Here is a 16,506-nt window from a genome sequence, read left to right as displayed (position 1 = left end):
AGCTCTAACCCACTAGACCTCCTCTCCCCTACTCGTGTCCTGGCTCCCATCCCCCACATCTGTAACCACAGCAGCCCACTTCCCTCCCCCAGTCCAGCTGGCAGTGGAGCAGCGTTGGACAGATGGACAGACAGACTGAGGCACTGCTGGTTGGCAAATCTTTTATCCTGAAGTGCGTTGACCATCAGGGTCTTTACAACGCGGTGCGGTAGCTGGAAACAGCGGGGAAGGAAAGGGTGGACTCTGGGGGACTTCTTCATGGGGCAGGATGGGGCTCAGCTTACAGCTGGACATGCAGCCCCCAGGGGGTCCTGTGACACTGCAGTGGGGGTGGGGCTGGACACCTGGGTTCTATTGCTAGCACTGGCACTGAAGAACAAAAGTGCCCTGTCTCCCAGCCCCACTCTCTAACCAGACCCCACACCCCACCAAGCCTGGAGAAAACCCAGGGATCCTGCCCCTCCCCCCCCCTTAATGGATCTACAACCCACAAGGGTCCCTTCAGCTCATCCAAATGAGCCCTGAGGTTTGGGGTGTGGAGGGCTGGGAGCAGGAGGCAGTCTTCCCCAGCCCAGGGGATTCCTCAGGACTCTGGATTCACAGCTGTGGTGGAACCCAGGGATGCGGGGTCAGAGGGTGCAACCAGCCCCCGCTGCAGCAGTAGCTCAAAGCATCCATTTAGCCAGAGCAGAAGTGTGGGGTTGTGGGGCCTGATGGGAAGAGAGGAGGGCAGAGGAGGCAGGGGCTGACCCCAGATGACCAGCATCCCCTAGGTCAGGTGTTGCCAAAGCCATGGAGGACAGGGCATAGCAGGCGGCATTACCCTCAGGCCCCGGCACTGGGGGCACTGTGCTGGAGGGGTGGGCTCAGCAGGGGGGTGCCATGCTGGGGCTGGGGGCAGGGACACAGGGCCCCACATTCCCATCCTTGCACCCCCCACCCACCAGGGTCAAGCAGAGAAGCTGATTCTAGCTGAGGCCAGGCAGCCCTGAGCATTGCTTGTGTGCAGCTCTTCAAGAGGCCCCCAACATGCCCCCCACCAGAGGCAGCTGCATTTGGGCATGCACAGTGCAGGCAGGGTCAGCTGGAGGCAGGCGGGTGGGCCAGGGTGGGGCCGGGAGGGTCACACCAGGGAGACAGGTGAGATGGGGGAACTGGGGGAGCGCAGCGAGGGGTGCATGAAGTCGGGGTTAATGTAGCTGAAGCCCTCAAACTCGGTCTGGTCCAGCCCTGCCAGCACCAGCTGGTCAGGGGGCGTCAGTGCTGGCACCGCCCGTGTGAAAAACTTGTCAAAGTTCTCGCCATTCTTCCCACACTGTGCCCGGCCCGCCGGACAGACACACGGATGGGGGATGTGGGGGAACAGGAGACAGATGGAAAAATGGGCAGACAGACAGAGGAGGAGGAGGAAAGGCAGGCAGTTGGACAAGGGAGAGAGACAGAGAGACCAAGGGATGAATGAGAAGACAGACAGGTGGAAAGAGAGATGGACAGGCAGACAGATGGACAGACAGACCAGGAGGGAGGGAGAAAAAAGATGGAGGAAAAGATTAAACAAAGATGAAGCTGGTTGTCTTCAGGGTCCCAGAGCCCCCTCTCCAAGGCGTGGTGGGATAAGCCAGGCTTGGCGGGGCTTCCAAACTCCCGTTTCCCCATCCTCCCAGGTCTCCCTCAGGCCCCCATTCTCCAGTGGCTCTGGGGTTCAGAGGCATGGGCTGCTGGGGTCAGAGGGTTGGGGCCATTGGGGGCAGTTGGTTGCTGGGCAGGACATGAAGAAAGCCAAGAAGGGCACAGAGATGTGGGGACCCATGGAGCAGGGCATGAAGGGAGCTAGGGGGCAGGTCCTGGGGCGTGGGGGGTTGTGGATGCAGCTGCTGGTGAGGCATGAAGTGGGGCACTGGGGGGCGAGAGCAAGTGCACAGGCACTGTAGAGCCTGTGTGTGACCCCCATCTTCTCCTGGGCCATGAGGGGTGGGGGATGTGGGGGCCATGGGGAAGCATGTGAAGGGGCCATGAGGGGACTGGGAGGTCTTGCAGCTACTCATTGGGAGGCTGGGGAAGGAGGGCAGGGGCAGGGGTAGGGGCAGGGACCACAGGCACTATCAAGGGGTAAGGCAAGAAGGGGGCAAGGAGGGGCTTTGGGGGAGGTGGGGTAGGGGTTCATGGGAGGACTCCTGGAGAGGGTAACACTTGCTGGGCAGAGCACAACAGGGCAGTGGAAGAATACAGGGACTGTAGTGAGCACAGGGCAAGGCGCCAAGGGGGCACTCACAGGGCGGGGTGTGAAGGGGGGTGGGATCTCAAGCCGCTCCAGGCGCTCCCAGTCCAGCCAACGGAAGAAGCCATGCTCCCGGATGTCCTGCTCCCCTGAGGGCCCTGTGCCCAGCCGCTTCAGGGGGTGCTTCGTCAGGAACTGCACAAATAGGCGCATGGACCCGAGACAGTATAACAGCACCAAGGCCCACATTCCCCACCCCCAGGGCTCTGTGCATCAGCTGGCCCCCCCATCCTTCCATCCAGTGCTTCCCCACCCCTCATGCTTGGAGCACTCACCCCCTTGCAGATGGAGACGGCCTCACGGGACAGGGACTTGGGGTAGGACACGGTGTGCTCCATGATGGACTGGAACAACTCGTCCTCGTCTTCACCATCAAACGGCGGCTGCGGGGAAGCATGAGGCAGAGACAGGGCCTGGGCACCCACCCCAGAAGGCACCACCCAGCCCCTTCCCCTTCAGCATCCTACAGCCACATCACAACCCTCCCAGGAAGTATGCCCTGTGCCCTCCACAGACCCACCCCAGCCCCCACGCCCCCTCCATGCTCCACCCAGTGACAGCCACCCCCACCTGCCCCAGCACCCTCCTATGCCCCACCATGAACACGACCTCTAGCCTGGCCTTTGCTGCCCCCTGGTGGCCACACCTGGCTCTGCACTCACCTGCCCAGCCAGCATCTCGTAGAGCAGCACCCCAAAGGACCACCAGTCCACTGACTTCCCGTAGGGTTGGTAGGCAATGATCTGGGGGGTGTGGGGGAGGGTTAGAACAGGAGGGTGCCCTGGGACCAGGACACCTGGGTTCTGTCTCCACTCTGGGATGGGGTGCGGTCCAGTGGGTCAGCAGGAATAGGGCTGGGAAACAGGATTCTTGGGTTCTCTCCCTGCTCTGGGAAGGGGTGGGGTCCACTGGGTTAAACGAGGAGTATGGCTGGGGCCCAGGACACCTGGGTTCCATCCCAGCTCTGGGAGATGAGTGAGCCTGGTAAGTTGGAGCAGGGGGACAGCAAGTGCCTAGGACTCCTGGGTTCTCTCCCGGGTTTAGGAAGAGGTACCTCTGGGGCAATGTAGTCAGGGGTGCCACAGAAGGTTCGGGTGGTAACCCCGGGGAAGATGTTCTCTTTGCACATCCCAAAATCTGTGATTTTGATGTGCCCCTCGGCATCCAGCATCACATTGTCCAGCTTCAGGTCCCTGCAGGGCGAGAGGTGAGGGCAGTCACAAGGGGCCCTTCCTGACAGGCTGGAGGTAGGGGAGATTGGGCAGGGGTCCTTCCCCTCTGAGGGGAAATGACTCCACTCTGCCCCTAGTGGGGAGAATATGGCAGGGGTGGGAGCTCTCACCTGTAGATGATGCCCTTGTTGTGCAGGAAAAAGAGCCCTATGGCGATCTCCGCCGCATAGAACCTGCCGAGGGAGGAACCTTCCCTCAGCACATGGCCCAAGCCCACGGATGGCACAAGATGGGACACCCCCACACCTGCAAGGGCAGGGACCTATGGGCACTGCCTGCCTGTCACTGCAGTGCAGCCACCTCACAGGCTGGTTATACTGGACCCTCTTGCCCACACAGATGCAGCTGTCTCAAGGTGCCCTCAATGCATGACCCCTCAGCTCCTTCTCAGGTGCACATACATGGCATGGGGCTCCTTGAACTTCCCGACCTGCTGAATGTGGTACATGAGGTCTCCACCATTGACATACTCCATCACAAAGTAGAGACGGTCCTGCAGGGGGGGGGCGGGCAGCAGTTGGAAAACATGGGAAGAGATCAGACCAGGCCACTGCCCTTACCAGGCCTGCCTGCCCCAGTACCCTGCCCCATCCCTGCCACATCCAACCCAGCCATCTGCTCCATCCCAGACTGCCAGGACTCTTGACCCTGACATCATAACCCCACCCTGTCCCAGACCTGCCCTCAGCCACCTACCGTGGTCTGGAAGGTGGAGTGAAGCTGGGTGAGGAAGTGGGGGCGCTCACCCAGGGCCAGCACCCGCCGCTCCACCATGGTGCACTCCACATCATCGTCCTGGATGATCACATCCTTCTTCAGGATCTTGATGGCATAGAGCTCCTCTGTGCCCCGGCGCTCAGCCAGCATCACCTACAGGAGCCCCGCTTAGCACCTCTGGGGTGACAGGCCCTGGCCCCTCCCCTTCATGCGGACCAGCCAGGGCTAATGTCTAGCAAAGGGTTTCCCCTTTGCTAAATCCCACTGCACCCCCTCTCCTCCCACAGCTCAGGAAAGACCCCAGGAGTCCTGGCTCTCCCCCCCAACCCACCCACCTGCACTCCCACTCCCAGAGTCAAGATAGAACCCAGGTGTCCTGACTACCAGCCCTCTGCTCTAACCACTAGACCCCACTCCCCTCCCAGGGCCGGGATAGAACCCAGGTGTCCTGCTTCCCACCCAGCAGGCTCCCTGTTGCCCCCCTGGTGGCCTGGGACCCTTGCATCCAGGCACAGCACACTCACCTTGCCAAAACTGCCCTTGCCCAGCACCATGAGGAAGTTGAAGTCGGAGATGTGAAAGCGGCTGCTGCCAAAGAAGGTGATGCGCTTGGAATCAGTGGGGCTGGGGCTCAGACTGGACGAGGGACCGGGGCCACGACGCACCCTCTGGGGGACAGAGATGCAGCAGGTCAGTGGTGGCCCCAGCTCTGAGGACGGGGGCACCGGAGATGCCAGGAAGGGAAATTTTTGTGGGGGTGGGAACTGCGGGACTGCACAAGTCAGTCCACACCCACTGTGACCCACTCCCCTCCCAGAGCTGAACTGGAACCCAGGTGTCCTCGCTGCTCTAACCCACCACACCCCTCTCCCACTTTGGGAGGGCACTGATGTTCTTCTGCTGCCCTCTGGTGGCCAGACAGGGAATAGTTTTCCCAGGTGTCCCCCTGTGCCCTCCACAAGCGGACCCAGCCTGGCATTACCTCGTACAGCTCCAAGGGATAGTTACAGGCCTGCAAGAAGAAGGGGCATAGGGTAAGCATCTGCCCTCAGCTGAGGAGGTGGGCAGCAGGTGAGCCCTAGGGCCCCCCTCTCCAAGGAGATGCAGGGAGGTGGCAGGATGCCAGGGCCCCTGTCCCGAGACTGGAGCAACATGGGGCTTCACAAGCAGCACAGAGCCCCCATTCCCCACAGCACAGCACCCCCGATCTTGACCCGGCTGAGACCCCACCCTTGCTGCCTTCAGCACAGCCCTGCCCTGCCACATTCCCCACAGCCTGCCACCCCCTTAAGGAGGTCTGCGCTCACCACTGGCATAGAGTGGCTTCACATAGAGCCCCCTTCCCTCAGCCTCTTGTCCTACTCAGCCCATGGAGCTGTTATCCTCACAGCAGCCTGTGAGCAAGGTCCCTTGTGAAGAAGTCACAGGTTCACAAGCAAGTCAGAATGAAAGAGACCCCATGAGGTCATATCGAACCCAGCCCCCTGTTCAAGGCAAGATCATCCCTGACTAAACCATCCTAGCCATGTGCCTGTCCAGCCTGCTCTTGGAAACCTCCAGGGATGAAGACTCCACAACTTCTCTAGGCAGCCTGTTCCACTGCCTGACCACCCTGAGTCAGAAAGTTCCTCCTAATCTCCAACCTAAATTCCCTCTGCTGCAGCCTGAAGCCATTGCTCCTAGTCCTGTCCCCTGTGATCACAGAGAAAATCCAGTCTCCATCCTCTCTGTAATCATCAGAGGGGGGTGAGGAGCTCAGCCCAGCTAAAGGACCTGGGGGGCCATGGGGTTACCTCAAACTTCTGCAGCAGCCCACAGTTTTCAGCGTCTGCCACGGGGACATTGTAATACTCCCCTTCCTCCTGGTTGAGTAACTTGTACCTGAGACAGCGACGGAGACAGGCAGGACACCATGGCAGAGGGACAGGAGGAGAAAGGAAGAAGGCAGCCGTGCCCAGACAAAGTGTGTGAGAAGTGCCACACAGGAAAGCACAACCAAACATGCAATGGGGAACATGCAAAAGAGTGCAATGAATGCCACAAACATGCAAGGAATGAACCAGCCCATCAGGTATGTGCAAAAAGACCCAGGAAGAAATGTGTGAAGGGGAAGGTGTGCAATGAAAGTGGAGAGGAAATAAAAGCACAATGGGAAGAAGATGGGATGGGAGGGAAGAGATGCCAGGGAAAGAGAGAGAGTGAGGAGGGCAAAAGGAGGGTGCCAGAGCATGAGGGGAACCAGAGGAGGGGGCAGAGACCATGAAAATCCGTGTGAGCCAAGGAGAGACACGGGGCAGACACGCAAATGGGGAGACGCAAATGAAAAGCAGATGCAAAGTGTGCCAAGTGCAAGGCAGGAAGGTAAGCCATGCGGAGGGAAACGAGGTGGCACCAGGGACCCGGAGGCAGTGGGGGCACAACCCGGTGGGCACAGACAAATACCCAGAACAGACAGAACGATGGAGAGAGAGAGCAAGAGTGAGCTGTGAGCCTCGCGCATCCACGTGCCTCTTAGCCAGGCCCCACATGGCTGGCACAGTGCCCAGTCCCCACCCCACTCACCATCCATCCACATGGCCCTTGAGAAGCTCTGACACCCCAAAGGACATGGCGCCCATAAAGTCATTGCGCGAGGTCCGGTCCCAGTCCCACACCTCAATGGACAGGCGCCGGTCCACATCACCTGGCCGCAGGGTGCTGTGGGGAAGTTGAGGGGGGTGACCCATCATACCTGACTTGCTCACTCCTTTAAGGGCGTGGGAGAATTTTTGTCCTCCAGCTCATAAAAGCCTTACTACTGCTGCTGCTGCTGCAGATGCAGAGTGGAGATCTCCTACTGCATAAGCCACAGGCTTGCACATGTGGAGACCCTATTTTGCATGTGTGAGATGGGTTCATAGAAGTATGCAGTGTCATGTGGATGGTGGAAGGGGTCACTTGTGCAAGCACTGGTGCAAGAGGGAAGCTCACACCAGCTAACAGGCCTCCAATGTGTCCATTGTCTCCTGAGAGCACCTCCCTGCCCCATGGAATCCTTGTACACCCACATGTTGTGTCTGTCTGGTAACTGTCATATGCCCACCTATCCTTGGGGTTCAGGCTCATGGCCACACATTTGCAGAAGCACTCACACGTAAGCCCAGGAACTCACGAACAGGCATGTGCGTGTTTGCACATACATGGAACCATTTGCACAACTGAGTATCCATATGTCAACTTCCATGTGCCCTATGCTGGAATGTTCAGGTCTCCTGTTTGTGCACACATGTTCCAGGAAGCTCTTGCACATGGACATCCACATGCACACCCACATATAGAAATGCTCGCACACCCAGGTCTCCACTTGCATGCACACATGTGCAGGATCTTGCACATTGTTGCCCAGCCAGGTGTCACATCCATGAGCACGCCCACTCCTATAACTTCTCTCACCCTTGCAAGCCCAATCCACGTAGCAGCCACCTGGGCAATGTCTTACATGCACCATTGCTGAAGGCTCGCCCACACCCACGTGTCACATCCACACGCCTATTCACTCATAAAAGCTCTCACACACCCACGTGTTGTGATGACATGCATACACCTTAGAGAGGCTCTCACATGCTCACAAGTCCTATCACCACACGTGCACACTCATGGAGGCTCTTGCACACCCATGTGTCATTCCCATGTGCACACCATGTGGGGACTTTTACACACCTATGTCTCACCCCCCCTGTGCACACCCCATGGAGGTTCTCACACACTCGTGTTTCACCCCCATGTGCACACCCCCATGGAGGCTCTCACACATCTGTGTCTCACCCCCATGTACACACCTTGTGAGAGATCTTGCATGCCTGCATCTCACCCCCATGTGCACATCCCATGGGAGAGAGGTTTCGCATGCCTGTGTTCCCGTGCCCACATGCCAGCAGCACTCACAAGATGAAGGATTCGTTCCACACAGGGTTGAGCGTGGCCTTCACGGTGCGGGTTTTCTGCTTGCTCACATTCTTGGGGTCTGGGATCAGCTTTAGCTTCACATAGGGGTCCGACAGCCCATTGGGGTCCATGGGGATCAGGTTCCGGGCTTCACCCACTGCCAGGGAGAGGGATGGGAGGGAGGCATACTAGGTATTAGCCAGAAAAGGGGTCACCCTGCCCCACACAGTCCAGGGAGTGACTGCAGCTGAGCCTGTTTTAGGGGCAGCCTGGATGCCTGGGTGCCATCCCAGCTCTGGAATGGGAGTCCAACATGGTGTGGTGGGTTGGAACAGGGCGAGTCTGGCAGCCAGTATGCCTGGGTTCTACCCACAGTTTAAACTGTGGGATATCCCACACTAACCCCACACGCTGTGGAGGACTGGCTGTGGCTGTGGCTGTGGCTATGGCCGTGGTGTCAACAGTCCTCAACTCCCAGCCCCTTCTCAGAGAGCAAGGGAGAGTGTGGAAGGAAGTGTGGAGTGTGTAAAGCTGCAGAGCTCAGAGACAGAGAACCCAGGTATCCTGGTTCCCAGCTCCCACTGCTCAAACCCACTAGATCCCACCCCCCGCTCCCCTCTCAGAGCTGGAAGTTGTCCTGAAGACTTTTACACAGGGATCCCAACCTTTGCTCCCCCTGCTTCCATTGCACTTAGGCCTATCCCACAGCATCTCCTAACCCCAGGGCAAGGGCCCCAGCACCTGGGAACAATGGCTGGGCCCAGTGAGAGGGAACCAAGTCACCACCAGGGAGCAGCAGACACCAAACAGCCACACAGAGGGATGGAGCCTGCCCAGGGCACAGGCAGATGGACCTGCAATCTGAGCTGCCCCCAGCCCCTGTCTATGCAACTCCAGCCCCTGTCTATGCAACCCCACACCCATCCCAGCAATGACAGCCTGCCCCCCAGCCCAGCCCATGGGCACGGATCGGCTCCAGTGCCCCCTGCAGCCTGCAGCAGGGCTGCAGACCCTCCCTGATACCCCCCTGCCCTGTACTGGTAACGCAGCCCCTGCCCCGTGGTCCTACCAGTGACACAGAGCCCTTTGCTTTAGCTGTACCCACCCGTACCCCATGGCTGTGCTAGTGACATAGACCTCCTTCCCATGTCTGTTACCCTACCCCACGGTTGTGCTGGTGGCCCTCCTCCCAGTGACCCTATTGGTGACACAGATCCCTGCCTATGGCTGTATTGGTGACACACACCCCCCCAACTTGGCCATACCAGTGACACAAAACCCTGTCCCATAGCTGTACCAGTGACACAGACTCTCCCCATAGCTCTACCCCTAACCCATGGCTATGCTGGTGACATAGACCCCCACATCCTGTGGCCACACCAGTGACATAGACCCCTTTTCCATGGCCGTACCAGTGACAGAAACTCTCTCCCCATGGCTGTACCCCTATCCAATGGCTGTGTTGGTGACACAGACCCTCCACCCTGTGGCCATCCCAGTGACACAGACCCCCACCCAATGGCCATCCCAATGACACAGCCCCAAACCCTGTGGCTGTACCAGTGACGCGGATCTCATCCCCACTGAGGGTCTCGATGTCGAGCTGCAGGCGCCCACGCCGCTCTGTGTGATCCACACCGCACAGGCTGGGCACGCTTTGCACACAGCGCTTGTGCACATTCATCTCGCAGCCTGTGGGGCCAGGCCATAAGTGGGCGGTAGCTGTGGCCCTGTGTACCCCCCTGTCCCTACCCCACCATCCAGGTCTCCTGCCCTTGGACCTAGGGGCCTGTCTCCCAGCCTCCCTTTACCCCTGCCATGCCCACCACTGACCTCATGCACTGCCAGCCTAGCCATGACACCCTCCCAGATTTTACTCTGCCCTCACCCCAAAACCCCCCATCCCCACCCCAGATTCCCTACTCTGCCTGTCAGACCCCCCCACATTCTCCAACCTGGCCCTGCCTACCAGGTCTTGCCCCACCATGTACAGACTGGCCATGCCCACCCTCTCTTGCTCCACCCACTCTCAGGCCAGGCCTCCAGGTGTTGCCCTACCCCACAATATCTAGGCCTGCCCTCATGCCCCACAGCCCACGTCCCTGCCCCCATGCTACAGCCTTTCCCCCCTCACAACCCCACAGCCCCCCAGACCTGCCCCCCCAGCCTCTCCCCACACACTTACAGGAGCACTTCATGCCCTGGTGGACCAGCCCGTAGAGCAGCGACCCACAGTGGTCGCAGAAGGTCGGGCTGCTGTAGCTGTGGATCTTGAACTTGTGCTTGTTCCGGGGGTCCTGGGATGGGGGCGGGGGGAAGATCACACATACACGTACACACACAGATGTGAGAGGCAATTCTGCATGGGGGGAGGCCTGAACACTTGCATGTGTGACCTGTGCACATATGAGTGCACAAGCACTCCTGGGGCAAGAGGGTGAACTTATCAGGGCATGCACACAGTCAAGGGGCACCAACGTGAAGGTACACTAAGGTGTGCAAGTGCTCAAGGGGTGTGAATGGGAGGTGATGGGGATGTGAGCTTGGCTGACTGCACACATGTGTCTGCATGGCCCACATGAGCTCACACAGGGAGTGTACATGTGTGTCTGCAAGTGCCATGTGAGCTCATACAAGGGGTGCATGTGCGTTTGTGTTTGCCATGTGAGCTTGCATGGAGGGTGCATGCATGTACCTGCTTGTGCCATGAGCTCACACAGGGGGTGCATGTGTCTGCATGTGCCATGTGAGCTCATACAGGAGTCTGTACATATTATGAGCTCACATAGGGAGGTACACATATATGTCTGCATGTTCCATGCAAGCTCACACAGGGAGTGCATGTGTGTGTGTGCATGTACCCCCATGCATTCAGACGGGGGGTGGAAAGCGCACACAAGTGTGAGCCGTAAGGACGCTCTCTCATTCCATCTCTCTCCTCTCTTCCTCCTTCCTTCTTCCAGGCCAAGGACAGAAGAATCTGGGCCATGTCAGTGCCCCCCCCCCCCCCCCCCCCCCCCCCCCCCGCCACACCCCTCCTTGCCTGGGCAGTAAAAATAGCAGGTGAAATTGGGACATTTACCTGGCGGGGGGGCCCCAGGCGTGGGACTGGGGGAGCAACATGACCAACCCAGCCTCCACCAGGGCCCTTCAGCCAGAGCTGGAAGAGAACCCAGACATCCTGGCTTCACCCCCTGCCCTCCCCCGCCCCGCTCTAACTCACCAGACCCCACTCCCCTCCCAAAGCTGGGGGAGAACCCAGGTGTCCGGAAGGTGGCACTCACATCTGTCTGGGGTCCCTTCCCGGCACCAGGGCATTCAAAGGTGACGAACTCATGACAGCGTTTGTGGACCACGAAGCTGCAGACTAGAGGGGGTGGGGGCAGGAGGGGGCAGGTGCAGAGGTATGGGGTGAGAGTGGGGGGTGGGAGAGAGCAGTTAGCACAGGAAGCCCCAGGGCAGAAACCGCCTGCCCCTCCCAACCCTAGCTGAGACCCCTCCCAACACCCCCAGATGTGGGGTGCATGGGGAGCTGGGGGGTGGCTGGATGGGGGGCCGAGTATGAGGAGATCCAGGCCACAGGTGAAAGGCCTAGGCAGGGGTAAGATGGGGGTGACTGAGTATGAGGAGATCATGTGTGCGGGGGGGGGGGGGTCACCCCGTACCTCCCCCCTTGCAATACCTTAATGATGCTGGAGGAGTGAGAGAGAGATATTTGGGAGATGGGTTGCCATGGAAACGGGCAGCAGCAGAATGCACCCACGGGGAGAAGTGGGGGGTGGGGGCAGGGGGCGAGGGGGAGATGAAGGTGAGAACTCAGCTCCCTCTCCCCCACCCACCCACAGCCCCATGCCGGAGCTCCAAAACACCAGACCTGCACCCCTCCCAGAGCTGGGAGAGAACCCAGGCATCCGGGCTCCCAGCCCCCACCATCACTTGGCTTCTTTTCCTGGGACCTGATGGCAAGGGGGCACGCAGGGTCTGTGCTGAGACCCAGAGACCTCACTACACTCACAGTGGAAGACCCATGTACGCTGACACCTCAGCCCCCATTGCCCAGTGTTCTCACAGCAACAGGCTTCTGCAGGTTTCTCCCAGCCCAGACAACTGCCAGGAGGCAAGAAGAGAGCCAGGCACAGGCGGCAGCCTCATGCCCACGCATGCACACCCACAGTCCCAGCAGAGCCTGTGTGCATGGGGGGGGGGGGGGGGGGCAGAGAGTACAGCCATGCATGACTAGCCTGGGGCAAATGCATGTAACAGTGGCTGGCAACACACACATACCTGCACACCTACAGTGGCTCCTCCCCAAACAGGCTTGTGAACAAGGTCCCTTTGCACATGGATGCACTAAACATGTACCCCCCACCCCCAACACTGCCACCTGTCAAACCTGCATGTGTGGCCACTGTCACATGTGTCTGCACATGCCCTGCTCCCTTGGGCCTGAGCCCACACATGAGCAAACACTGTCTTGCACACGTACTCCTAGGCCCCCTCCATGAACTGTCATCTCCAGGGATGTGCCCATGCACACATGCAGGCTGCCACACACACATGTGCTGCCACACACGTGTGTACACCCACGAGCTCACAGGCACCTCAGTGCACTCACACAGACGTCCACGCATGCCTACGTGTGTGTGCGTGCTTGCAGGCCCATCCATGGGCACACATCCCCATGCTCTTACACACACACACACACACACACACACACACACACACACACACTCTCTTACCTCCCCCACCCCCAGTGACAAGTTCCCTCCCCACTGGTTCCAGGCTGCTCCCTTTGGAGGGCACCCCAGAAATGTCTCCTCAATAGAGATCCCTTCCCCTCCTCCAACCAGGACCAGCACATCCCCCTGCCTCACAGTCCAGACCTGCTCGTTGCCTAGCAACCCCACCAGCAGCTGCCATGGAGGCTACCTAACAACCGAAGCCCCCTTCCCTCCCTTCCCCAGGGCCCTACCTCACTTGCCAGTCACAGGCAGAGCCACGCCCTCAGCCAGGGCAGGGGCACCCCCGAAGCCATGTCTGCGGGGGGGGGGGGGAGGAGAGAGGCCCCTCCCTCACAGCCCCCAGCACCCTCTCCCCAACCCTAACACTCCTAAGATGCCCTCTGCTCCCCCACAGTGACCCACAACAACACAGCCCCCTCTCATGAACTTGTGCCCCCAAGAGACCCCCCAGCGCCACAGGCAGTGAGGGGGGAGTGAAATGAACCACCTGCCACACAGACAACTGGGCTGAGACCTGGCAACTTGTAACACATCAGTGACGGAGCCCAAGAGGGTAAGAGATGTGGACAATCCCAGGGGTCAGGAGATGCTGGAGCCAGTGGGAAGGAGAGAACCCAGGAGTCCTGGCTCCCCTCCTCATCCACTGTAACTTGCTATACCCCATTTTCCTCCCAGAGCTGGGAGGGAACCCAGGAGTTCGGCTCCCCATCCCCCTGCCCCTTGTTTTAATACTTGGTCTGAAATCTCTGACTGTCCTTAGAAGAACGCCTGGAAAATTCCACTTTTCCCTGAACCCCGACACACGCCAGTGAGTGAACTCCCTCAGTCACACAACCAGTGCTTGACTCCCTTAAACCACTTTGAGAAACGGGGCCCTGACTCCTGGGTTCTTCCCCTAGCTCTGGGAGGGGAGTGGGATCTAGTGGTCTGATCATGGGGTGGAGGGTGCTTATACAGGGCCCCTCATCAGTGCTGAGTTGCAACTGGCTCTGGGATGGGGCACATTTGGGGCTGTGTTCCCCTACATGGTGGTGGGAGACAGGACCCCAGTAAGCTGGGGGTAGGGGCAAAGTGGAGTGGGGGTGCCAGGGGCATGGGGGCACTTACCCAGACACTGCAGGCCCTGCTTCCCGATGCCCCTGAAAGCAAGAGACACATATGCCATTAGTTGGGGAGATACCAGCACCTCCGCCCGCATACACACAGTACACCCCAACAGCTGGGTGGGGCACAGACCCTTCCCACAAGGGTCTGGGAGCCCAGATGCCTGGGTTGTATCCCAGCTCTGTGAAGGGATGGGGGCTGGGAGCCAGGACTCCCGCGTTCTGCCCCCCTGAGTGCTTGAAGTGCTTGATAAGCCCAGGGCTGGGCAAGCTGCTGATGGAAGGGGAGTCCAGGGCTGGGCTGGGCTGGCAAGGGGGCAGGGATGAGGGGCACTGGCAGAGTTGGGATGGAGAGAAAGAGTGACAGAGAACCCAGGAGTCCTGGCTCCCAGCCCTCTCCCATCCATTAGACCCCGCCCCTGCCCCCACCCTCGCACCCCTGGGGCTGGCTCCAGAGCTCCTGTTTTGCGGTGGCATTTGTTATCAAACACTTGGCACCTTGCCTCACAGTCATGGGTGGGAGGAGGGCACAAGTAGCTGGGGGGAGAAAAAGGGGTCTCTGGGTCACCTGTTCCACTGGCCATGGCATCAGGCCACCCGCAGGCCCTGGTCTTCCCTAGCCCCCTCAGCGTGGGGTACCAGAGTCAGACTGGGTCCAGATATCCCAAGGAGAAGGGCATGAAGTCCCCATATTGTCCCCCTCACAGGGCTGGGATAGGGCCCGCGGTCCTGTCCCCCAGACACCTCTGCTCTAACCCATCAGACTCTTTCCTAAACCAGCACTTTAAAAAACCCCAGGTGTCCTGTCCCCCACCCCCCATTCTCTAACCACTAGGATTCACCCCCACACAATCTCCCCATCCCACCATCCAGGTGCAGCCACCAATGGGCCAGGTACATCACTGGGCTAGGGACACTGGTGGGGGGTAGTCCTCTGGCTGTGGGGGTGTTATCAACCCAAGGAGGCTGCAGGTGAGAGTGAGGGCACTGAGGGCTGGTGGGGCCTGGAGGGGACAGCCCCCCCAGAGAGGCAGTAAGGCAGGTGCTTTTGGGGGTGTCTGCCCCCACCTAGCCACATGCCATCCCCAGCTGCTGGGGGCACTTGGTGAGCATTGGTGTGTGGGTGGGGGGTGTTCACAGGACAGGAGGTTGCTGAGGGGACCTGAACAGGTGGTATCCTAGAGGTAGGCTGGCCTGGATGCATGCCCAGTAAGAGTCCAGGGCAATGCTGTGGTGTTTAGAGGGGTCTCACCAGGCAAAGATGCCCAGGCTGCCAGACAGGCCAGGCAGGGGTGGGGAATGCAGGGCAGGGTGGAGGTGTACGGGGTGGGGGTGTATGAAGCAGGGGAAGAGGATGTGGGGTAGGGACGGGGACTGTACGGGCAGGGGATGCAGAGCCCGGGGCGGGAGATGCAGGGTATGCATGGGGCAGGGGCATAGGTGTGGGCTGGGGATGGGGGATTTAGGGAGGTGGGGATGGGGGATGCAGGTTGGGGGCGGGAAATGGATGGCACATGGGCAGTGAGACAGGGCAGGGGATGCAGTATGTAGGGTAGGCACTGGAGGACTGCCAGGGTAGGGGTTCAGGGGCCTCACCAGATGAAATCGGTGCAGTGGCTGCAGAACGTGGGCTGCTTGAAGAACCGGGCTGTGAACTTGTGGCTCTTGACCTCATGCACGACCTTCTGGCGCAGCGCCCCTTTGCGGCAGAACAGCGGCTTGGCCCGGCAGTCCAGCTCGGGTGGGGACCCCACCAGTGCCATGGTCCCACGCCCCACAGCCCGGCGGGTGACCCCCACACACAGGCAGATGGAGCCACCAACGAGCAGGCAAGGAGGCACGAACGGATGGGTGGATGGACGGCTGGATGGATAAACAGAGGGATGTATGAACAGACGGATAGATAGATGGACAGACGGACAGAGACAATGAACGACAGGGTGGGCAGATAGATGAAGGAAGGGCGGCAGGGCCGGACAAACAGACAGATGGACAGACAGATGTGAGATGAGCTGAACAGACCAGATGGACACACCCAGGGGGAGAGGGACGGACCGACAGGCGGAGAAATAATGGGTGGATGAACAGACAGACGGACCACAAGACAGAGCGAGCAGAAGGATGCACAGATACAGACGGCGGGTGAAGGATGCCCGGAGCGACGGACAGACGAGCCAGGCAGGAGGATGGCGAGGGCTGGTGGGTGGGGGTGAGGCAGCAGGCGCGAGATGCAGCAGTGCCAGCGAGGCGAGGTGGGCACGAGAGCTGTGTGTGCTGGGGCTGCCGGCTGGCAGGGGGAGCCGGGGGCGGGGGAGGGGTGCTGACAGCTCTGGGGGGAGGAGTCTGCCTTAAAGGAGACTGAGTGCAGGGGGGGGCAGGACCCCAGGCTAGGCCTGAAGTGCCCCCCCCCAGCCAGCCCTGGGGACGCCCACACTGCCTGCCTGGTCCCCACCCTCCATGTGCCTCTTCACAATCCCCACCCCACCCTCACAGGAGCCCCCAGAGCCAAA

The 16,506-nt window shown here is 59.8% G+C and overlaps 1 protein-coding gene across 2 annotated transcripts; it reads right to left on the bottom strand.

Annotated features, from left to right (window-relative positions):
* Positions 1-147: 147 nt before the first annotated feature.
* On the bottom strand, positions 148-16,287 carry PRKCG (protein kinase C gamma). 2 transcript variants are annotated; one of them, XM_059728103.1, is made up of 18 exons: positions 15,593-16,287; positions 14,001-14,032; positions 11,436-11,518; positions 10,337-10,448; positions 9,712-9,843; positions 8,152-8,308; positions 6,790-6,924; positions 6,021-6,108; positions 5,210-5,239; positions 4,752-4,895; positions 4,207-4,380; positions 3,912-4,003; positions 3,621-3,683; positions 3,333-3,471; positions 2,941-3,021; positions 2,554-2,661; positions 2,273-2,413; positions 148-1,315 (listed from the first exon to the last, which is right to left on the bottom strand). In XM_059728103.1, the coding sequence occupies exons 1-18, from the start codon at positions 15,757-15,759 to the stop codon at positions 1,124-1,126; spliced, it is 2,070 nt and encodes a 689-aa protein (XP_059584086.1). In that variant the 5' UTR covers positions 15,760-16,287; the 3' UTR covers positions 148-1,123. The 2 variants fall into 2 exon arrangements, with proteins under 2 accessions (XP_059584086.1, XP_059584085.1); XM_059728102.1 differs by having other exon boundaries at positions 1,224-2,413.
* Positions 16,288-16,506: the final 219 nt, after the last annotated feature.

This window comes from Alligator mississippiensis, chromosome 5 (genome assembly GCF_030867095.1).
Source record: "Alligator mississippiensis isolate rAllMis1 chromosome 5, rAllMis1, whole genome shotgun sequence".
NCBI lineage: Eukaryota > Metazoa > Chordata > Crocodylia > Alligatoridae > Alligator > Alligator mississippiensis.
The sequence above is the reverse complement of the archived record's forward strand: the minus strand, read 5'-3'. Positions and strand labels throughout refer to the sequence as shown.

Bases quoted from the DNA above. Each gene is read 5' to 3' on its own strand.
- PRKCG (XM_059728102.1), bottom strand. From the start codon at position 15,759: ATGGCACTGGTGGGGTCCCCACCCGAGCTGGACTGCCGGGCCAAGCCG. The intron at 10,449-11,435 runs GTGAGTGCCACC...CCCCCATCCCAG, and splicing joins GGAAGGGACCCCAGACAGAT to GACCCCCGGAACAAGCACAA. The intron at 2,414-2,553 runs GTGAGTGCTCCA...CTATTTGTGCAG, and splicing joins CCGTCTCCATCTGCAAGGGG to TTCCTGACGAAGCACCCCCT.